The sequence below is a fragment of the Schistocerca americana genome, chromosome 6 (assembly GCF_021461395.2).
Source record: "Schistocerca americana isolate TAMUIC-IGC-003095 chromosome 6, iqSchAmer2.1, whole genome shotgun sequence".
Taxonomy (NCBI): Eukaryota; Metazoa; Arthropoda; class Insecta; order Orthoptera; family Acrididae; genus Schistocerca; species Schistocerca americana.
Genome location: NC_060124.1, coordinates 355,001,474 through 355,025,618, shown reverse-complemented (window position 1 = coordinate 355,025,618; position 24,145 = coordinate 355,001,474). Strand labels below are relative to the sequence as shown.

Here is a 24,145-nt window from a genome sequence, read left to right as displayed (position 1 = left end):
TTATAGTCTTGTTTACTCCACCTCCATCATGAGGAAACATATGTGCTTGAAAACAGGACACAGAGTAATATCACTGTTAATCACTGTGACCGAAAAGGGAACTTCTTGTGATTCAGTGGCACTCATTTGCCACAAAGACCATAGTCTTCAGTATGGTTCATTGGTCACATTTCAAAAAGGTAGCACAAGCATTCATATCTGTGGGAACTGAAGTGGATTGTGAAGTTGAGATGGAGGCTGTACTACCTCATATGATTGCAGACTTTATTAAAAAGGTGCTGGTACCATGAGTTATTGTTGTTATTGCCAGTAAAAGAACTTTTTTCCAAACCAATATTTGGATGGATGATGCATGTAAAACAACCTACACTACAGTGACAGTATTTATTATTTATTAAACATGGCATTGGGAGAACCACCTCATTTCCCAGTGAGGCAAAAATGGCAACTAACATTTTATCAGAGCTTGTTCTGCTGTTTGAAGTCCTTGTGTATTCCTGAGCAATTAATGAAGTCAGTACCTTTTCTAACAGATCCTGGTGTTCATCATGCCATTCAAAGAAGCTGTCAATAATTTAGAACAAGACAATCATCCTACTCTCCTCTTGACACTTCTTTGGTTGTGTAAACTTCTGGATGATCATCTGAGCCCTAATGAATTATTGATGCCGTGGCTATACTTCAGTTAAGGTACATGAGTTACAGAATGGAAGGAATAAGATCAAACTACATTTGTACCACAAGATCACTTCATTTTCATGTCCCCCATATCATGATCTTTCGTCGCTGAGCACTGTAGACAGAGAATGTTTCCAAAAAGGTTAGTGCTCTGTGTGTAAATATTTCTGCAATCTCATAACATCATAGGTGTGAATGTTGCTCCACATTGCAACTCTGTTCTTTCTAGTCACTCGTAGTTCACACAAAAGTACAACAGGCCTATGAATTGCTGCATCTGTTGATGTTCCAGAAGAATGAGAGAAGTCTGGAGCATGTGAACAACCATCATGAAGTATCATTGTAGCTCTAAGTTGCTGTTACTGTAAAGGGTGTAAAGGCAGAAAAATATTATTGAATGATGGAAAGAACTTGAAAAGAGAGTATCTTCCCTAGCATGTGTAGCTAAGAGCATAATGTTTTTTCTAGCCTTAAGTAAGTCTGGTGAGAGGATTTTCAGCACTGTAGGTTGAGCAACACAGTAGCCTGGACCACAATGTTGTGGATGACATTTTATTGGTTCTGCAGAGGCCAGAGGCGTGACCTTCATGCTGGTGGGGGAGACAGCTATGTGAAGGTCAAGCCCCTTGGCCAGGACATGGGTTGAGAGTGGTCATGGTTACTGGAAGCAAGTGACGGAATGATAGTAAGACACCCAAGGTTGAATTAGACTTTTATTCATGTTAAGCATAGGTGTTTGTTCACTGTTGACCCCAGGATGACGTAGTGGGCTGCAGAGCCCTGTGAGCCATTGTCAGCAGCTATACCTGAACAGTGGTGTGTGTGAGCAACATCACTCATTGGAGTCAGTAGGATGGCCATAACTAGCAGAGACTGTGCACTGCACCTGATGGAGGTCAGCCTCGTTCAGACTGCTGGCTGGCCCAGGGTTACGGAATGCAGCGCAGAGTGAATGGTACTCAAACCGTAGCATGATTGACATTGAAGATGTGTGCTTGTCCTGGGCAATAATCAGCTTCAATGGAAGCCTCCAGGAACCAATGCACAGAGACAGAGCGATCAGGCCACCCCAAGGTTGGGCTCAAACAGACGTTCCACTACAGAGGGAGCTGCCAGCAGGAGGTAGTCACCCACAGAAAGACCCAGTGGTGCAAAGGTGAAATCAACTACATACTGTCCCAGCACAGACAGTTAGCTGCTACTACTAGAGATGAAGTCCTTGGTAGATGGCTAGATACTTCATGTGCAGCAGTAACCATCTCAAAGTCAGTAGTTAATGAAAACAGCAGTGGTGGCATCATGTACGTACCTTGATACCGTCGTGTACGGAGAATGCCAGTGAGGATATCTGATAATAACTGAATACTTAGGAGAGTGAGAGTCTTATTTGGGAGATATTTATGAGAATTTTCTGACAATTGTTTCTTCAACAGCAGCATCTCATCCCAGTAGAGACAAAAGGGCATAGCCACTGGGTATTGTCACCGGGTGGTGATGACTTTGTTCATTTCACTCTTCGTGATTAGTAACCTCTTGAAGGACCCTAGTTTGACCTGTAGTATTGTATTAAATTACTCTGTTCTGGGTTTTACCATGCAGCCATGAAAAGGCATGCTAAAGAAACCTCTATACTGCACAAGGTACACTACAACCTTAATGGAACAATATTGTTGATATATACTAGTAAGCCAAGTGTATCAGTTCGTGTATTCTTCTGGTCAAGGCAACTTATGTTTACAGACTAATAGCATGTTGTGTCACACATCATTCACTTCTGTAACTTTTTCAGAGACTACTGTAAATTTATTTTAATACAGTGTTTAATCACTGTTCAGAAAATACATTTCATTCCTATCTCCTGTTTTCTTATACTGTCATTACATACTTGGTGTCTTGTCGAAAGTCTGTGTATGTCAGTGTAATTGTTAGCTATTCTTCACTATTCCTGACAGACCGTTGTATCATATCATTCCTACCCCTTCACTGCTTCCAAAGTGTCCAAATCGTACAGATTTCTGGCATAAACTTTCTCTTTCAAATATCCCCAGAGAAAGAAGACTAATTGTGTCAAGTCTGGATTCTTCAGTGACCACTTAACAATTTTTTGACGTCCAATAACACAGTCTGGAATAGCAATGTAAGCCATTATCATGAAATCATTGCAAAGTGGAGAGGTTTGTCACCTTGCATAGAGTGCACATTGTCCACATCACCCCACTTTGTGATGATGGGATGAACAAACTGACTGCAGTTTCTCAATTGCAGCTTTAAGATTCCTTTTGCTAGGGGCCAAATAATAGCTGTTATGGAAATTTATGACATTTGGTTCCTCTTCCACCCATTGTAACAGGAATTTAACAAACTCTAGCCTAACATCAGAGTCCTCCAGTGACAATGTTTGGACTATGTGTTGTTCCCATGGCCTCCAGTCGATGCCCTTCAAATTATATGATAATCTGGATTCCCTTTGGTACTGTCTCAGTGACTTCTTGGGACTTTGTGTTAACACCAGAGCCACATTAGCTTTAGCCTCTTCAGAGGTCACTGTCTTTGGGGGGGGGGGGGGGGGTCCAGCAGCCTTGCAGGAGTAACTGTACCCATTCTCAAGATATATGCATACAGTCTCTTCCCGACTCCCATCTCCACCATCTCTGTACCACTGTGGGCAATTGCTACATGCTGGCCGCTGTGCCGAGAGGTTCTAGGCACTTCAGTCCAGAACCGCACTGCTGCTACCGTCACAGGTTCGAAGCCTGCCTCGGGCATGGATGTGTGTGATGTCCTTAGGTTGGTTAGGTTTAGGTAGTTTTAAGTCTAGGGGAATGATGACCTCAGATGTTAAGTCCTATAGTGCTTAGAGCCATTTGAACCATTTGAATTCCTACACACTGCTAGTTGCAAATCAAGCAAGGTCAAAAGCATTTAGGCTTTGTACCATCTTTACGTATTTGTGTTTAGTTAGGCCTGAACCAAACAACAGTGATGTAACAATTATGTAACAATTACATAATGACATAGAATAAAGTCTAATGTGACTTTAAAATTAATAATATTGTATGATTTGTGACATAGTATCAGTGAAACAATAATAGGGATATAGTGATAGTGCTAACAGATAATAATCGTCTTACCCAATCATTGCGCATGTAGCAGCAGTGATGCAAGTTCTCGGTTGTAGTTGTGACCTTGTGTGCTTACTCTCCTTTCTACACTGTTATAGACTATTTTTAACCAACAACAGGCTCAGGTAAGGAGTTTCCAGTTAAATGGGCAGTGGCAGAGACTGGCGAGTGTAGGCTCTGAGCATACGGTGATGGCAAGTTCGGAAAAGACGACATAGGGCCCACTGGCTAGTTTGAAGAGAGTGTACAGAGTTCATTTGTGGTCTTTAATCACCGGAAGAAAGAGGCATTTCAGATATTTTGAAAAATGTTGTCATTCCTGTTTTCAAGAAGCGTGGTTAAACAAGCGTGCGAAACTATAGGTCTATATCACTGCTATCAGTCTTTTGTAGAATTTTGAAGCATGTTTTATGATTGCTCATTAAGACTTTTCTGGAGACCTAAAACTTCCTTAGTAGGAATCAACATGAATTCCACAAACAATGATCCTGTGAAAACCAGTTTGCCCTCTTTTTCACAAGACCACAAAGGCAATAGATCCTGGCACCCAAGTTGATGCTGCATTTCTTGACTTCTAGAAGGCATTTGATACAATTCCGCACTGGCACCTATGAAAAAAAAGTGTACTTATGGAATATCAGACAATCTTTGTGCTTAGATTGAAAAGTTCCTGGCAAATAGAACACAGTATGTCATTCTTAATGGATAGAAATGTTCACAAGTAAAGGTAACTTCAGGCATACCCCAGTGTAGTGTAGAAAAATGTAGTGGAATGCAGGAAGACCTGCAGAATTTAGATGCTTGTTGCAGCAAGTAGCAGTTGACCCTCAACATAAACAAGTGTAATGTATTGCACAAAATAGGCAGAAAGACCCATTATTTTATGGTGACACAATTGCCAAACAGCAGTCACATGCTTTAAATATCAGCCAATGTGCATATTTAGTGATTTAAATTGGAATCACCACGTAAAACTAATCGTAGGAAAGTAGATGCCTGACTGATATTTATTGAAAGATTCCTCAGTTACATGTAGTCCACCTACTAAAGTGGTAGTGTATAAAACACTCATTTGACTGATGCTTGAGTAATACTCAGCAGTCTCAGACAGCTGAAACATAAAAGATCCAAAGTAGAGTGGAGTGTTTCATCATGAGTTTGTTTAGTATGTGTGAAAGTGTCACTGAGACGCTCATCCATACCCAGTGGAGTACACTACAAGAGAAACATTCTACAAAAGAATGTGATGTGCTGTTAATATCCTGAGCATATGACTCCAGAAGACTGAATGAGTATGAGCTGATTCTACTAGAAACAAAAATCCTGCATGATTGACTGTTGGCAAGATGTTGGGAAATCACATCAACATTATTTTCTCATAACTCCAGCTGTAGAAGAATATCTCTCAAGATCCAAAATTACGGTTCTGAAGGCTACAAATGTAAAATAAGTTCACCGAAAGGAAACTGTGCTGTTGGAATAAACATTAGTCACAGAACACAAACTCAGAATTTCTCATTTTACTAGAATGCAGTCATAATGTTGTCCCTGGATGAGATTTCTTGTGGCATCACAAGCAATAATAGACTATGGAAGATTGGAGCTCCACATTGATGAATCTAGTCCAGCAAGTTCATGCAACAGTTATTCAGGGTGATTGTCTACCATTACAGACATACTTATCCCACCCGTTTCCAATGAAACAATTTCTAGTCAACAGCCTGGATGCTCAGTTAAACTGTGAAGCCCTAATCAAATGCTAAACAGTACTTAGCCTCACGAAAGACATAATATGCTAGCAATAATTGTGATTATACTATGTGGACAAGGAGGAGTGCTCTAGGTCACCAGTTGCCATGAACAGCCACAACTCTCATGTAAGGATATTTGCATAGGGATAATTGAACCTATTCAGGAATAATGACCTAGTGCCTTTGATGGAGAATCATGCTAAACTGCCATTATTGATGACTCATTGGAGGAATCCATTACCCAGCCACCAATGTGTCATGACTTGACCAAGAACAAGTTCAGTGAGTGCTGACCATTATGTGTCAAATATTGATGAAGATACATTTTTTTTAATGTTTAGCACAAAGGATATTCACACTGTGTGTCAGCTGTCACATACATTCTAGTCTGGATTGGAGACAATTCAAAGCACATGACATGGTGTGGATTATCATATCAACATTGGATGTTTCACACATGGATATCACTGTGGCTGTAGTAAGGCTACCCAGCCACCATCTTCATGGAAACTGAATGCAAACAGTACCTTCCTCTAAGAGTTTGTATTGCTAAGGTGTGAAAAGATACAAAAGCATCAGTGTGTCAGATGTGCAATAGGCATCCAGCAGTGGTTTTAATATGCCCTGACTAAATCCAATTAAATGGCTAAAGAGATTTGACCTTGTCTCTAAATACAACAGTTGGGTTGACCCAGTATGTTGTCCTGGACAGTGAGAGTTCATCAGATACAAAGGTATCGTCAGGAGTGCCCAGGGAAGTCTGATAAGACCACTCTTGTTCTCTCTCTACCTATAAACAGTCTTTTGGGGAGGGTGAGCATCATTCCGCAAAAGTTTGTGTATGACACCATAGTGTATGGGAAAGTGTCATAGGTGAGTGACTGTAGGGTGATACAGATAATTTGTACAGAATTTGTGCTTGGTCTCATGAATGACAGCTTGCTCTAAATATGTAAATGTGTTAGTTAATGCACATGAATAGGAAAACAATCCTCTAAAGTTTGAATATAGTATTAGTAATATGCTGCTTGACACAGCTGTGTCCAATAAATTTCTAAATGTAACATTGCAAAGCAACAAGAAATGTAACAAGCATGTAAAGTTGATTGTAGGGAAGAAGAATAGTCAACTTCATTTTACTGGGAGGATTCTAGGAAAGTGTAGCTTATCTATAAAGGACACTGCCTACAGAACACTTGTGCAACCCTTTCTTGTGTAATGCTATGTCCAGGATCTCCACCGGATTTGATTAAAGGAAGAACCAGAAGCATTTCAGTGGTGGGCTGCTAGTTTTGTTAGTGCTTGGTTTGTCCAGCACCCAAGTATTAACAGAGATACTGCTTGAACTCAAATGGGAATCCCTGGAAGGAAGAAGACATTCTTTTTATGAAACACTATTCCGAAAATTTAGAGAATCAGTATTTGAAACAGACAGCTGAATGGTTCTAATGCAACCAGCAGGCATCTCTAATAAGATCTACAATACAAGATAAGAGAAATTAGGGCTTGTGTGGGAGCATATGGACAGCCATTTCTCTCTTTCTATTTGTGACTGGTATGGGAAATGGAGTGACTATTAGAGATATAAAGTACCCTTCACTGTGCACCATATGGCAGCTTGTGGAGTATGTAAGCAGATGAACATTAGGTGCTTTCCCAGTGTCTACTTTTAATTGAACAGTACAGCCCAGCAGTGGTTTCAGAAACAGCCAAAGATTAACTGAAGTATAGTGCTGAACACTAGAGGGAGGCAGCACATACTGAAAATTTCGTGGTGGCATTAGACAGTGAACCCAGACATGATACAAGCTGGAAAAGTTCTACACCTAGTGTATGGTGTGGCTAAGGATAACTATTGATCACTGTTTTTGAAGGATGTGCATACATAACAAGGCAATGTACCAGAAAAAGAGTAGCAGAAAGGCATTCAAGAGACTTTTAAATGTTGTATCAGTGGTAGTCACCTCATATGGCTAACATAGCAAACAGTCAAAGAAGAGTTAGTGTGGAAGTCAGATATCCAGACGTAACAGTGTAGAATGGAAGTGGCATCACTAATTAGTAATTCAAGAACAGGTTTGTCAATCATTGGCACCAATCAACGATGGACCTTGGACACCGAGGATAACCATTGTGAATGCAATATTGCCAAACAACCACCTCTAAGCAACAAATCAGACAACCTGAAGTGGATTTTTATATCTATCCAGAAGATTAAATTATAAAAAAATTATTAATTTGCTACTTTAGACATACTGAATTGCATGTCACTAGTCTAGTGTCACCTTACAAGGATGATGATCCTGCATTGGGGAGACAAAAGCATAGATATGTTTTCCACACCATTTTTGTGAAATCCTATTACAGTTCTGAAGTGCAAATCGAAGATAAAAGTCTTATGATGCTAGGTACATGAATACCTGTTCAAAAATCACTTTGTCGTATTGAGAGTAACCCTATTTTAATACTGCAGTGATCGCAGGAATGTGAGACCACTACCTGAATGCGAGGAACCTCCAGTGCCACTACATGAAGGACAATTGACTAGATCTAGATGCAAGAACCTACAGTCCACTCGAAAATAACAGGTCCCTGCTTTCTGAGAAGGGGAATCAATGATGCAAACTGTGCATTATCAGAAATGCTGTTGTGGTTATAGTTGCTGGCTGTCAAAGTTCCTGTCACAGACTTAATTTCTGCCTCCAGCAAATTTTTATCATTCAGCATTTGTGATATCTGGAAGGTTATGTGACTTAACTATTTGCATAATATTGAAATTTTCTATGTAAGGACAAATAGGACTACTCTCTACTAAGGCTGACTGCTCTGCTCTGTGGGTAGTTTCTGTGTGTACTCAACAGACATGCTTTCAGTATGAATTGCTAGTTCTTGTTGAAAACCATCCTGTCATTATTGGTACTCTAATCTGTGTTGTACATCACTTTATTATAGTATGAAAGTTTTTATCTGTGTTTATTATACTGTAAACAGAGTTCCTTGTATGGTAGAGTACTTGATATTTCTTGCTTCTCATTTCATCCTCTTCCATAAACTGACTTTTTCTTATAACCATTGCACTATGTTGTTTCCTGTGTAGTATTTTTTATGTAATTCTATATTTCATACTTGCCATAGTTGTGATATATAATTATTTAATTAAATAGAGCAAAATATTTATGTACAGATGCAGAGAAACAACATACAATCAACCTGTTTCTGGGGTTATTTGTACCTGATGAGAGTCGGCCTCCTATATGGGAAATGGCAACTGACTACTATTTGCATCACAAGCTAGACATTCCAAATAAACGTGCACGCAGCCAGTGGTGGGATACAAGTGCAGTGCAGTTCCTTCCACGTGCATATGAAGAAGTGAATAAACGCTGCCGTCAGTTAGTACCCATTTCAAGTCCACATGATGAAGCTGTTGACAGTTATGCTGACTATTATCGCCCCCATGAACTGAGTGTACTGTGCAGCACTTTTGCTTTCAAAATTAGCCATTCTGTAAGGTAAGTAATAATCATTTTTGAATATTTGCCATTTATTGGTCTGATGCACAAACGTTTCCCATTTCTCCAAATTAAAAGAAAAGGAAAGAAAAATGAGGAGAAATATTGATTAAAGATGATGTGAATATTTTTTTAAATTGTTACTAAATGTAGCAATGGAAAATTTCACATTGAATGAAATATATGTGTGCTCAGCAAATTGAAGAGGCTCTGGGAACAGTCAGAAAAATTGTTAAGCATTCAAAGTCCTTCTTCAGAGCTAACAAACTAGCACATATAATTCACGCACATAATACCACTTTTTTCAATTCTGCTATTTGACAGGGATGAGTAACAGTCTTGGCTGTGGTCATTAATGGGAAAGTGTAGGATACATAGAATGGGGGGGAGGACTAGGAAAGATCGTGCTGGAGAGAAACAGTTGTACTGTAACAATTGCTATCCCATTTCATATCATTCTATCTGTTTTTTATCTCCCTGTGGCAGTCTTATTCATTTTAGTATTGCTGATGGCATCACATCCCACATCCGATGTACCTGTTTCTCAGTCAAGATCAAGTCTTTTACTTTCAGTTTCTCCAGTTTGTTATCATACCCCCATGTTGTCCATTTGTATATCCATACACACAGTATCTAATCCTTTGTTCATCAAGCCCACTGCAATTCTAAATATATGATTTACTAATAATTTTTTGTTATTTCTTATTGCTATGCATTTTCTCCTCTGATTTCTGTGACACAAGTAGCCATTCACTTATTTTAATATCACTAAATTACTGTATGAGCAGTGGAAGATCTAGAATGGGGTAACAACTTGAATTAGAATAGATTGCTGCTCACCACATTGAGGAGATGCTGAGTAGCAGACTCGTGCCACACAATGCCTCCTCTATGTAGTGGGTAGCAATCCGTTCTAATTCATATAATTTATTCATCGCTGTGACTTCTTTGAAAACCATCACTTTCGATATTAGGTATCAGGGAGACATCTGTTTCTTCATTTAGTTTATGAAGAAATTTTAACCATACGTAAATGCTGTCAGTGCCCAAGCACTTGTTGATAACACAGGATCTAAAATTGGGGATAACAGTGCAAAAGCAGAAATGCTTCTTGAAATGTACCTTTAACAAGGAAATACAGAATGACTATTCCAGTTTAATTCTCACACAGTTGGAAAGATGGGTGATATATACGAGGGTTGGAATTTAAATAGTGGCAACTTTATGTATTCACAAACGATACAAAAGAGTTACATGTTTGCACCTATTACTGTCCTTCAGAGTAGTCACCAGCATTGTGTAGAACCCGCTGCCAGTGATGTGGAAGGCGTAGTATACCGTTAGCAGAGCCTGTTCTATTGATGGTGCAAATGGTGGTCTACTACCTGTGAAATCTCTGGAACAGTTCTGAAGTAAGTGCCACAAAGTGGTTCCTTCATCTTCGTAACCAAATCAAAGTCACAAGGACTTAAGTACAAGGAGTATGGTGGATGGTACAGTACTTCCCTTCCCATCAACGGAACAGAGCAGCCAAAGATTGTGCTGTATGCACCCGCACATTGTCATGCAAATTGATGTGTGGATTGTCCAGAAAGTGTCGGTGCTTCTTTCGAAAAGCTGGTCACAGGTGACTTAAGTCCTTGTGACTTTGATTTGATTCTGAAGATGAAGAAACCACTTTGTGGCATTTGCTTCAGAACTGTTCCAGAGATTCAACAGGCAGTAGACTGCTCCATTTCACACCATCAACATACAGAACAGGCTCTGCTAACGGTGTACTACACCTTCCACATCACTGTCAATGGGTGCTACACAATGCTGGGGACTACTTTGAAGGACAGTAACAGGTGCAAATATGTAGCTCTTTTGTATCGGTTGTGAATAAATAGTTGCCACTATTTAAGTTCCAACCCTTGTAGATAATAATGTCACTGATGTTGGGAAATGCCTAAAATAATTAAAATTAAGCAAGGTTCTAGGGCATGATGGAATCCCTGTCAAATCCTATGCATAGTTTGTAGCTGAATTAGTCCATTTTAACCATAATATGTCATGGATAGTTTGAAAAGAAGGTCAAACCTGTTGACAGGAAGGGTGGAGAAGTGATCACAAGACTGTCATCTGATCTCAGTTACATATGTTTGACAGAATTGTGCAATGTTAATGGTAGTATATGTAAATACCTCATAGATTTGTGTACTGTTCTTGCTGTGGATGGCTGAAAGATCAGTTCTTGTTTTGTGTGTATTTCAAATATCCATCTTTTTCATCCTAATGCATTTCATGCTTTTATTTTAGTTTCATACTTTCTCCAATCTGGGAGATATAAAAGGTATATTTTATCATGTATTAATCTTATTGGGTGTTTATTTTATAGGGATTTTATGCCAAATTTTACAACAAACTTTAGTCCATTTGCTGTGCGTGTTCGACCAGGACGCCGCAGAGAAGAAATGGGAGCCAAAGGAAGTTCTATGAAAAACCCATCTCTCTCTGGTCAGAGCTCTAGTAGTTCCACCACATCGAGTGCAAGGTAAGTGATAGTCTTTCTGAAAGTATTCGAAATTGGCCTTCTGAAAATGTTAAAAATTTGCAACATACTGAAACAAAGAGAAAAATGTTCACGAGCTATCTAGAGAAAATTCTAGAGTAAACAGATTAACGTGTAAGAAACTTGAATTTTGTAGTCTAGGAATCTTTCTAGCCCCATAAAACGGTTATGACAGAGTAGCTGCCCACAGTGGTATTGATACTGTTTTTTTTAAAGAGAATTGTGCTTCTGCATCAGTTTTGATAAAGTGTATCTAAACTGTCTTTTTCATCACAATGCTGTTCAGTAGAGGAGCACATTGATGTTCCTCTTCTCCACTTTGGAAAACCCTACCAAAATTCTTTGTTTGTAGATACTGTTTCTGTATCATATTGTTAGACATAAAAAAAACAGTATGGCCATGATGAACCAAAGTTTATTCTTCATCCACATACAAGTGAACAACATTTGAGAACATAGACACAAATATATAAATGATCCAGGCACTGACACAAGCTGTTTCTAACCCTGAGTATGAACACAATATGAGAGTGAGTTCCTGCTGCATTATTGTTATAAAATGGACACCTCCAGTAGACAGCGTGGCAGATGCTGTACCGTGTGCACAAGTTGTGTGGCCTACCACGGGGATCCTCTGGAGGCTGGTCCATGCAGATGCTATTGGCAGAACATTTGAACTGTATCACACCTGCAGCCTAGTGCTGCAGTGCATTGACAACTATTACATAAAGGATTATAGCACCCCTCTCCCCTTGGGGAAAGGATGCTCCACTGAGGCTTGTGTCAGGGTGAGTGTTGGAACACCCATGGCCTCTCTGGCAGACATTACAAGTAGTGATGGCAGCAGCAGAAGGAGATCCCAGGCTGGAATCAATTATTAGGGGCAGAACTTGCACATCCATGGACATGTGCAGCAGCCCCCCCTTCCCCGCTCCCTCCCACGTAGTCTCAGGTAACTGAAGCTACACTGCAAACAGCATCACCAGTACATGGCGGGAGTGGTGACTGGGTGGGGGGTAAGGAGGAGGCTGGGGTGGGGAGAGGGAGGGATAGTAGGGTAGGGGTGGGGGACAGTGAAGTGCTGCTGGGGAGTGTGCAGGGACAAGGTGGAGAGAGGGTAGGGCAGCCATGTGCAGTCGGGAGTGTTGTGCATTTTGGCAGGGAACAAACCACATATTTATGCTTAGGGGGAGCTGTAAATTGCTCCAAAATTTGATTATGCTGCTTATAGTAACTTGCCAAATGTTGAGTAACAGGATACAATGCTGAAGATACCAAACCCACATAAGATTGTGAATTCAGTAAAGTCACGGCTGCACCCACATCCACTTGTAGTCTGAGCTCATTGCCCATCACTCGCACATTGATAAACTGTTTGTTATGATTCGTAAACATTGAAGACACACAATTAACATCCATTTCCATGTCTGCAGGAGGAGGTTGGGAACTACATACAGATGCTATATGTATTTTTTCCCTACAGTTGTTGCTAGTTATCTAGCACCTAGGGCACAAGGTCCTGTCACGTTGCACAAAAGAGTATGCACAAGATAAGAGCATTGAAAAGACACACACACTGGTCACTCAGCTATGTACGTGGATTTTATAGCTTCAGTGTTGTACTATAAATTAATGATACTATTTGTAATATGGTTGTTGGATTCTGCAGGTGTTTTTAACTACAATAAAACACAAAAGGATGTTATTAAAACTGTTTGTAATCTTAAAATAATTATATATTAGTTTAAATTGTAGTAGGATTTTACACTATTTGTTTGAGCTAAATGGTGCACAGACCCTCAACCTGGAATTTCTCAACACACAGAATTGGAAAATTGATTGATGACATTAAATTCAGTTGTTAAGCAAATTCTTTAGAGCCAACTTGACAATAACTCAGTTCCCCATAATAGCTAGCCTCATTTTAACCACTGTATAGTAAAAGAATTATTCCTCTGTGACTTTATTATTAAAACTGTCTTTAAGTGTCTTTCAGACTTATGTTAGTGTTATGTTTGTAAAAGAATCCAAACTGTGGCAAACTGCTCACTAGTACCACTGTTTTTCCCAGTTGTCATATCAGAACTTTTGACAAAGAACATCCATTGTCCATGGACTACATGTCATCCCAAGATGTATTCAAGATTCCTTATCTGCTCTATATACTCTAAAGCCCCACCAGAAATGCAACAAATATTTTCAACTCTCAGAATGCTCAAATTGTTTCCTGAATAAACCCATCAATCACAATTTCAGTGGAAGGTGATACAATTCTTCTGCTGCATACTGGGGCATGGAAAAAGAGATGTAAACAACATTCCTATAGAGTGCTGGCATAGTATACTTATACTACTGTAATAAGTAGGTATAACTTTTACTCAAACAATACTCAGAACTTCATCAATACTTTTAGAAATATGATTCCAAAAAAAAGTAGCTAACTGAGGTCAAGGTTGCTTCAGATGTTTGAAATCCCACCCTTCAGCCGAAAGCTTGTGGCAGTCTTTTCGTTGAGTCTGTCTGTGACTGAATATCCCCTCTATATGGTAAGTAGCAATCTTTTCGTAGTATTGTCAATATATGCATCAGCTATAGAAGAAGTAGAAAAGAGAGAAATTGTATGCATGGTCTCTGATTTGATATAGCTAAAATTTAATTAACCAAGGTACATATTAAAAATGGTGTATGTCAAATAAAAGAATGAAAGGGGTAAATGTAAGATACAACATTTGAAACAGTAAATTTTAGGGATATTTTCAGAGGAAGATTAGATAGCAGTATAAGAAACCAAACAAATGATGGAGAACAATATTGGAACGCTCTCAGAATAGTATGTCTGAAAATAATGAATGAGGTACTTGGACCAAATTAAAAACAAGGATTAAACATTTGGACTGAGAAATTAAGGGAACATTATAAATAAAAACAAACAAGATAAATTAAGGTGTTTAAATAACAAGGTAATTGATAATTCTGAGGGGATTCTTGAACCAAGCAAACATAAAGCTTTGAGCAGTGTTAAGTGATTAAAAGTTGACATGACTGGAGTGCAAAGATTTGGATTTAAAATTTTTCAGAAATTAACGGGGTGAAACAATATGTCAGGCCAGAATATTTGTTACATTGGATGAAGGGTTAATCAGTTATTATTATTATTATTATTATTATTATTATTATTATTATTATTATTATTATTATTTTTTTTTTTTTTTTTTTTTTTTTTTTTTTTTTTTTTTTTTTTTTACAAATAGATGTTTACTAGTGGAGAGGAACCACATTACACAGATTGTAAGACAGTCAATGCATTACACAAATATAAATGTGGTGGAAGCACTTGAGAATGATAAAGTTAGTTTATCCATGGTGACTGCTGAATTCCATGGCCATTGTTCTATTAAAAACTGTTGAGATCTCCCTCAGAAGTTGATGGTATCAACAGTGAAGGCAAAAACTATGCAATCCTAAAATGGGAAGAGAGATTTCTACAACTATTAGATTATATTCAAAGCTATGAGCAAATTTAGCATGAATGGAGAATGCTGAACATCATTGATATATATGAGAAATTCAGTAGAAAGATTTTCAAAATAACAGGGACATGGCACAATTGAATATCATCTACAAAGTATATGAACCATAATTAAATCACAATTGCAACTGGCATAAGAAAACAAACTGCAGAAAGAAAAACATGGATTCAGAAAGGGAAAGTCCTCTACTGATGGCCAATATTTGTAATTTCGAAAAAGTGGGGAAAAGATCTTCCTGTGTTTGTTATTTTTTCAGTTATGAAAAACCATATGACAAGGTCAACAGACAAAGATTACGGAAGACATTAGAGCCATATGACATGCTAGATCTTTTTAAAAAATGACATTAAGTCTGTTTAGGTTAATACAATCACAATCATTAATAATTATTTTCTAAAAATTAATCAAAGACCTAAACAAAGATTTTTCTTTTATACTTTTTAACATTTATATGATACAGTCACACAGAAATAACATTTGTGTAATACAATCACACTGGAATGGGAACAAAAATACCAATTTGGTCAAAATAAGTAAATAGTATCCCATATAATGATGATGAAGTACAATGAGCTTATTCTACAAACCATATCCAAGGATATATGACAAAATTAAACAAGATATCAAAAGCTACAATGTGAATTTTTCAGCAAATACAATGAAAGCCAATACCATAAAAAGGGTATGAATGATTGTAGATAACCAAACAATACAACAGACAAATTCATTCAGATATTTGTGATGTGAAATATCAATTTATAATAAATTATGAGTCAGAATTTCTGGTGATACTTACCTTCAGGAGGCAAAATGTGTAGCTTTGTTGACTGACCCAAATAAAAGTTGTGGTGACTACATGAGATTGCATGCTTGGCATGCACGATCAGCTGATTGCAATCAAATGTCAAGGAGTTTGTGTGCCGGATACTTGGAGCACTGCCTGATGCTTATTCCTTGTTGTGTTGCGGATGCTCTATGAATTCGGTGGTTTAGTGATTAATTATTCTGTTGTTCTTGACTAGTAACTAGTTCTTACACTACTGTTGAAGGAAGTAAATATTCATATTCTCTCTCCTGTTTGAGTTTATTACACAGAATAGCTGGAAGCAACTTATGTTAACTCACAGCAACAAATTGTTGAATGCAATAACTGCCATCCATAGTCCTCATGATGAGCATGTCAAAATAAGCCGTGGTCTTGTGTCCCTATGAGATTAGCAACACTGATGACCCTGATGTGATTGTGCCCAAGAATATGGGTTACAAGAGATGGTATTGTGTTGCACAACAGAAACTTGATGGATAACGACACACCCGTTACTTCAGGACTGGCAGTATGACTTCCACCATTTTGGCCAAGCAACCCCACACTGTGGTTTGCACAGGTGGAGGCAAGTTTTCTGTGTTTTGGAATAATGACAGATTATACCAAATTTGCACTAATGGTTAGTCAGCTCGATCACAGGTATGCAGCGGAGGTACAAAATGTTATAACAGCGCCACCGGAGACAGACAAAAAGCTGAACTTGTACATCGAGCGTCCACCTTGCAGGAAGAGAGGTTATGACAAGGCCTCACCCAGTGCGATATAGGTATCAAAAAGCCTTCACAACACCTTCACCACCTACGAAGCGAGGTTGGCAAGCACACCGTCCTGGACAAGCTACTACACATACTATGAAGCAGCAGACTACCAGAACAAGTCAAGGCCACAATTACATCTCAGATTGAAATGCCTCTGGACATTGTGGCTGATCTGATAAAGGATACCATTGTACCTGACAGTAATGTGCAACAGTACTTCGGCAGATGCTAAATCCGATTGCGACAAGTTGACAGAAAAAGTTACGGCACTGGAGCAGAAGATGAATGATGGCCTGTTGAACAAACACCATAAGCAAACACTTGAGTGAACTTCTTGCTGACTGCCATGTTACAGGTAGGTATCAACGGAGATGGCAGATTTGTTATGCATCCAATGCTCCTCGTCGTGATCTACATCTACATCTACATCCATACTCCGCAAGCCACCTGACGATGTGTGGCGGAAGGTACCATGAGTTCCTATATCGGTTCTCCCTTCTATTCCAGTCTCGTATTGTTCGTGGAAAGAAGGATAGTCGGTATGCTTCTGTGTGGGCTCTAATCGCTATGATTTTATCCTCATAGTCTCTTCGCGAGATATACGTAGGAGGGAGCAATATACTGCTTGACTCTTCAGTGAAGGTATGTTCTCGAAACTTTAACAAAAGCCCGTACCGAGCTACTGAGCACCTCTCCTGCAGAGTCTTCCACTGGAGTTTATCTATCATCTCTGTAACGCTTTCGCGATTACCAAATGATCCTGTAAAAGCGCGCTGCTCTCCGTTGGATCTTCTCTATCTCCTCTATCAACCCTATCTGGTACGGATCCCACACTGCTGAGCAGTATTCAAGCAGTGGGCGAACAAGCATACTGTAACCTTCTTCCTTTGTTTTCGGATTGCATTTCCTTAGGATTCTTCCAATGAATCTCAGTCTGGCATCTGCTTTACCGACGACCAACTTTATATGATCATTCCATTTTAAATCACTCCTAATGCATACTCCCAGATAATTTATGGAATTAACTGCTTCCAGTTGCTGACCTGCTATTTTGTAGCTGAATGATAAGGGATCTATCTTTCTATGTATTCGCAGCACATTACACTTGTCTACATTGAGATTTAATTGCCATTCCCTGCATCATGTGTCAATTCGCTGCAGATCCTCCTGCATTTCAGTACAATTTTCCATTGTTATAACCTCTCGATACACCACAGCATCATCTGCAAAAAGCCTCAGTGAACTTCCGATGTCATCCACAAGGTCATTTATGTATATTGTGAATAGCAATCACTCTTACTTCAGAAGACTTCTCTCCATTGAGAATGACATGCTGCGTTCTGTTATCTAGGAACTCTTCAATCCAATCACACAATTGGTCTGATAGTCGATATACTCTTACTTTGTTCATTAAATGACTGTGGGGAACTGTATCGAACACCTTGCGGAAGTCAAGAAACACGGCTTCTACCTGTGAACCCGTGTCTATGGCCCTCTGAGTCTCGTGGACGAATAGCGTGAGCTGGGTTTCACACAACCGTCTTTTTCGAAACCCATGCTGATTCCTACAGAGTAGATTTCTAGTCTCCAGAAAAGTCATTATACTCGAACATAATACGTGTTCCAAAATTCTACAACTGATCGACGTTAGAGATATAGGTCTATAGTTCTGCACATCTGTTCGACATCCCTTCTTGAAAACAGGGATGACCTGTGCCATTTTCCAATCCTTTGGAACGCTACGCTCTTCTAGAGACCTACAGTACATCGCTGCAAGAAGGGGGGCAAGTTCCTTCGCGTACTATGTGTAAAATCGAACTGATATCCCATCAGGTCCAGTGGCCTTTCCTGTTTTGAGCGATTTTAATTGTTTCTCTATCCCTCTGTCGTCTATTTCGATATCTACCATTTTGACATCTGTGCGACAATCTAGAGAAGGAACTACAGTGCTGTCTTCCTCTGTGAAACAGCTTTGGAAAAAGACATTTAGTATTTCGGCCTTTAGTCTGTCATCCTCTGTTTCAGTACCATTTTGGTCACAGAATGTCTGGACATTTTGTTTTGATCCACCTACCACTTTGACATAAGACAAAAATTTCTTAGGATTTTCTGCAAAGTCAGTACATGGAACTTTACTCTCGAATTCATTGAAAGCCTCTCGCATAGCCCTCCTCACACTACATTTCGCTTCGCGTAAATTTTGTTTGTCTGCAAGGCTTTGGCTATGTTTATGTTTGCTGTGAAGTTCCCTTTGCTCCCGCAGCAGTTTTCTAACTCGGTTGTTGTACCACGGTGGCTCTTTTCCATCTCTTACGATCTTGCTTGGCACATACTCATCTAACGCATATTGTATGATGGTTTTGAACTTTGTCCACTGATCTGCAACACTATCTGTACTTGAGACAAAACTTTTGTGTTGAGCTGTCAGGTACTCTGTAATCTACTTTTTGTCACTTTTGCTAAACAGAAAAATCTTCCTACCTTTTTTAATATTTCTATTTACGGCTGAAATCATCGATGCGGTAACTCACAAGCATCTAACATATGTGGGTATCATCAGCGGTTCAGTGATTAAGCACATAAATGTAATCTGCCATGCATACATGTTAACCTTAAGCGCCAGGCAGAAGTCTGTGCATCAAATTGTTCCTCTGCTCCCCTGTTTATGGCTGATCACAAATTTTTGTTCGACAAAGGATAGGACTTGAGTATTTTACTGAGAGACAAACTGCAAAACTGCCACCCAGTCACAAACTTCAGACTGTCAGTGCCTAACAGCTTCACCATCCAGATGTACGGCATGCAACATGTGGAGCTAGATCTGAGATTTCGATGTGCCTCTGCATGGAATTTCCTTGGCGTGGATGTGGCAGAGCCAATAATCGGGATGGATCTCCTAGTGCACTACTTCCTGCTCCTAGGTGTCGCCAACGTCCGCTTGCTGGAAACTGTTACTGGGCTGTCTATGGGCAGGTTCTGACACCACATAGCTGGCTATGTCAGCCAGGTTGCAGGATGAGAGTACACCAAACTACTCAACCAGTTTCCGTCACTCACAAGGCCTCCCGGTGCCCCACAACAGGTATGCCATGATACTGTCCATTCTGTCAACACCACAGGAAGCCCCCTGGTGCCATGTAGGCCTAGATGGCTGGCTCCAGTCAGATGCACCGTTGTGAAAGTGGAATTTGATACCATGCTGGCCGAAGGCATCGTTTGCCTGTCCAGTAGTCCATGGTTGTCACCCCTTCATCTTGTACCCAAGAAGAATGGTGCATGGCAGCTATGCAGTGATTACCGTGCCTTAAATGCTAGGACCATCCCTGACCGTTACCTTGTGCCATGTCTGAAAGACTAAAGTCACACATTAAATGGAGAAGAAGTGTTCAGCATGCTTAATGGTGCCAAGGCGTACACCCAGGTCCCTGCTGCTGAACAAGAGATTCCTAAAATGGCCATTATAACACCTTTTGGCCTGTTTGTAAATTTATTTATGGCCTTCAGCTCGAGCAATGTGGCACAAATGTGGCAGTGGTTTATAGACTCAGGGCTACAAGGCTTACTGAATTGTTTTGCACACTTGGATGACATCCTCATCTGTTCAGAAACACTGGAGAAACACGAGTGTCTGGCCGCACACAGTATCATCCTAAATGTTTCTAAGTGTGTGTTTGATCAAACTGAAGTACTTTCTTGGGCCATCAAATTTCATTGGTGGGATCATGCACCTTACCCGAAAAGGTTGGGGCCATATTAAATACTCCACATCTGGTAACGGCAAAGGAACTACACAGATTTCTTGGCATGCTCAACTTATACTGCTGCCACCTACCGCAGGCAGTCGAATTGCAGGAGCCACTCACAGCTGGACTGACCAGTCCAAACGCAAAAGGCAAAGCACTCTTGCAATGGACACCGTCAATGACTGATGCATTTGGAGCTCCCAAAAAGGGATTGCGGACGCTGCACTCCTTGCTCATCCAGCGGCAGATGCATCCTTGGCACTAGTAGTGGATGCTAGCCAGGCAGAGATAGTGAGGCAGGGCTTCAACTCAAACTCATAAATGTGCCAAGAAAAGATGTGCAATTATTCTGTGACACCACCACTCAAAAGACTCACCCATATGTGCCAGCAGAGCTCTGCAAGCAAGTCTTTCATGGTCTTCGCAACCTGTGTCACCCAGGAATCAGGGCAACCACTAAACTTATCTCTGTGCATTACGTATGGAATAGGCTACAGAAGGATTGCCAGCAATGGGCTTGCACATGCCTAGGCAGACAGTGTAGTAAAGTTTCATGCCATGTCCATGTGCCCATCATAAACTTTCCAGAGAAAACTAAGAAATTTGCCAGTGTTCACACTGACATCATGGGACACATGCCGCTGTCAGATGGGCAACACTATTTGCTAACAATCATAGACAGATTTATGCGTTGGCCAGAAGTGATCTCAGTGGACAACACCTCCACAGAGACGCTGGCAGTGGCATTTGTGTCTCAGTGGGTTGCATGTTATGGTCATCCACTATACATTACTACCGACCAAGGATGCCAGTTCAAGTTGGAGCTACTCGTGCATCTCAGAAAGTTCTACAGTGCAACCCATCATTCTGCCACCAGCTACCTTCCGGTCAGCAATGGTATGGTGGAGTGATGGCATAGATCTCTTAAGACGGCGGTCATGTGTTATGACTCCAAGTAGACCGTAGCCTTACCATTTGTTTACCATGGTTTATGGCAAGACACTGCAGCTGGAGAATTTGTTGATATACTTGCCTCGATGGAGGACGATTCACATTGCTGGAGTTCATAGCGCATCTCTCAAATCCAGCCCTGGCCAGCATCACATAATGGCTCACAACCAAAATTTGTGCCAAGAAGTTGTCTTAACAGTACCACGTCCATGCTCCATAGAGATGGCTTCAGACCAGCCCTTACGCCTCCTTATACTGGCGGCCCCCACCATGTTGTGGACCATTCTGACAAGACATTGGACATTTTAATCACTGGCAAATGGCACACCATTTCCACTGACTGTGTAAAGCCTGCATTTGTTTTAGAAATTCACTCACTACTCCCCAGCCATGTCACCTGCCTCAGCTGTTGTCTGAAAACAATTGGCTGCCTTCCATCTCTCCAGTGCCACTGCCACTATGCCAAACAAGGTCTGGTCACCATGTAAATTTTCCTTCAAGATTCTGAGATGACGCCAAGCCTGGTGGACGCTCTGCTTCTACATGGGGCCTGGTGTGATGACTGTGTGAGATTTTGCTATTGGTATGCGTGATCAGCTGATCACCACCTTGTGTCAAGGAGTAGATATGCCTGCCAGTTGGAGCACTGCCTCGCACTTATTCCCTGCTACACTGTGAATGCTCTATGAATTCTGTAATTTAGTAATTAATTATTCTGTTGTTATTGGTTAGTAACTAGTTCTTCCAATACCGTTGAAGGAAATAAATGTTCATATTCTCTCTCCTATTTGAGTTTATTACACAGAGTAGCTGGAAGTGACTTACGTTAACTGAGAGTAATGAACTGTTGAATACAATTACTGTTACCATAGTCCATACGCTGAACATGTAAAAGTAAGCCACAGTCTCCTGTCCCTATGAGATCGGCAGCAAAGTAAATATGAGCTACTTCATAGCTTTCAGAACTAGAAATTTCTTCCTCAGGGAGAAGAGAGAGATAAGTTTGGAATGTTAAAAGAAAGGGTAGGTCACTCAGAACTCAGAATGAGAGGGGCCCACATGAATTATAGACCTGAAATTTACAATGTGTACAACTTTTACTTTTATGTGGGGCTGTCAGCTGTACTATATATTTTGCCCCCCGAAGGTGAGTTTAGGCCAGAATTTCTTTCTTACAATCTGGTAGTTTTCTCTGTTGAAATATCAATTTACTTCAACAGCCCAGATTCAGAGAAAAACACACTAAAATACAATAGAATGAATGAATATATAAAAGGATACTTGGGGGAAAATATGAAGAAAGAGCCAAGAACAAGATTTCATAATGTTGCATCAAAACCTGCAATTCAGTATGCAATTATAACATAGATTCTGAAAGTAAATGATAAAATAAGATTAGTTTTATGGTAAATGTGAATTTGAAAGGTGAAATTACAAAATGTTGACAGAAATGACTTGGAACTGTAAGAGTTTTTCAGAAGATGTGAAAGAGTACCAGCTAAATGTTCCAGTCTCACTAGGACTACCACTGCTAGAATTCCATTGCACACCAACAGGCTGTGGGACACAGTCCATAAAACAGTAGAGGGAGCAGTTCTTCTCGTGGCTTCTCAAAGGAAGGTTTAACCCATCCCTTGTTTTGCAACAACAACAACAACAACAACAAAAGCAAAAACAACAATTGATAGTATTGTATATTAGATAACTACACACAATCAGTAAACAGTTGAAATCTTTATTCTACAAGTTAAATTTTTTTCTTAGTCACCTCCCTCCTTCTATCTCTCAGCTTTCTTCACCTCTAACCTTTCCATTTTCCTTTCTCTTTACTAATACTACTGGTACTATTACTACTTTTGCCCAAGTTCAGTACAGGGGCTTAAGACTCGTACAGTTTCAAAGGCTCTGATTTGTGTTACAGATGTTGAAGCAATAGATATTTGGAGAACATGTCTGCAACATAAATGCAATTCTCGTATCCAGTCCCACTCTCCTATCGGACGTGGACATGTGACCTCTGGGCAATGTACTATTAGTGGAATGTGGCTCCAAGTGAAAGCAGGGAGGCTAGGCGTAAATTCCTGATATTATAAACAAGGGATCATCCATCTACAGTAGAATCGATGTGGATATTAATGTTCCCATACTGTAAAAATCGTCACTTTTAAGAAACTGAACAAGAAACTTCAGAACCAATATAACAGACTGGGAACAGCAATGAATATTTTCTCTTGAATAAACAGCTGCAGATCTCATTACTTTGCTGAAAACTGATGGACTTCATTAAAAGAAGGGTAATATGGGAAATATTTTCATCTGTTAAACACGGAGAAGAGTGGAGACAGTGAACAAGGAAGGAGTCTTATGTTCTGGTGAATGGACATTGGATTACAAACATCATGAGAAGAAAGGGGATCCAGTGACTGCTCATATGATAAGGCAGTCTAAAAAGGCAATACTCAAGAGCTATGATAGAGGGAAAACCACCACATAATTGTATTGGTGGTGTGAGCTGGAAAATGCCATAACAGATCTGGACAACTTAAAGAGTTTGGAGGCACCAGCTTTAGATCTTTGTAGCTGGAGACAATTAGTCTTATTTCTTTCTTTTTTTTCAAAATTATATTTATTTTCATTCAATCACCCAGCAGATCTGTATATGAAAGTTAAGTTTACGTATCATTTTGCATGGGATTCCTGTAATGTTCTGTAAGAAATCTCCC

General features: G+C 39.9%; 1 protein-coding gene across 3 annotated transcripts in view; it reads left to right on the top strand.

Moving 5' to 3' along the window:
- LOC124619699 (polyphosphoinositide phosphatase) overlaps positions 1 to 24,145 on the top strand; it is a 183,931-nt gene that overhangs the window by 146,986 nt on the left and 12,800 nt on the right. For all 3 annotated transcript variants that reach the window (XM_047146254.1, XM_047146256.1, XM_047146255.1), the window contains 2 exons: positions 8,736 to 9,063; positions 11,441 to 11,596. In XM_047146254.1, the coding sequence (XP_047002210.1) occupies positions 8,736 to 9,063; positions 11,441 to 11,596 (484 nt within the window). The remainder of the gene's footprint in view (positions 1 to 8,735; positions 9,064 to 11,440; positions 11,597 to 24,145) is intronic.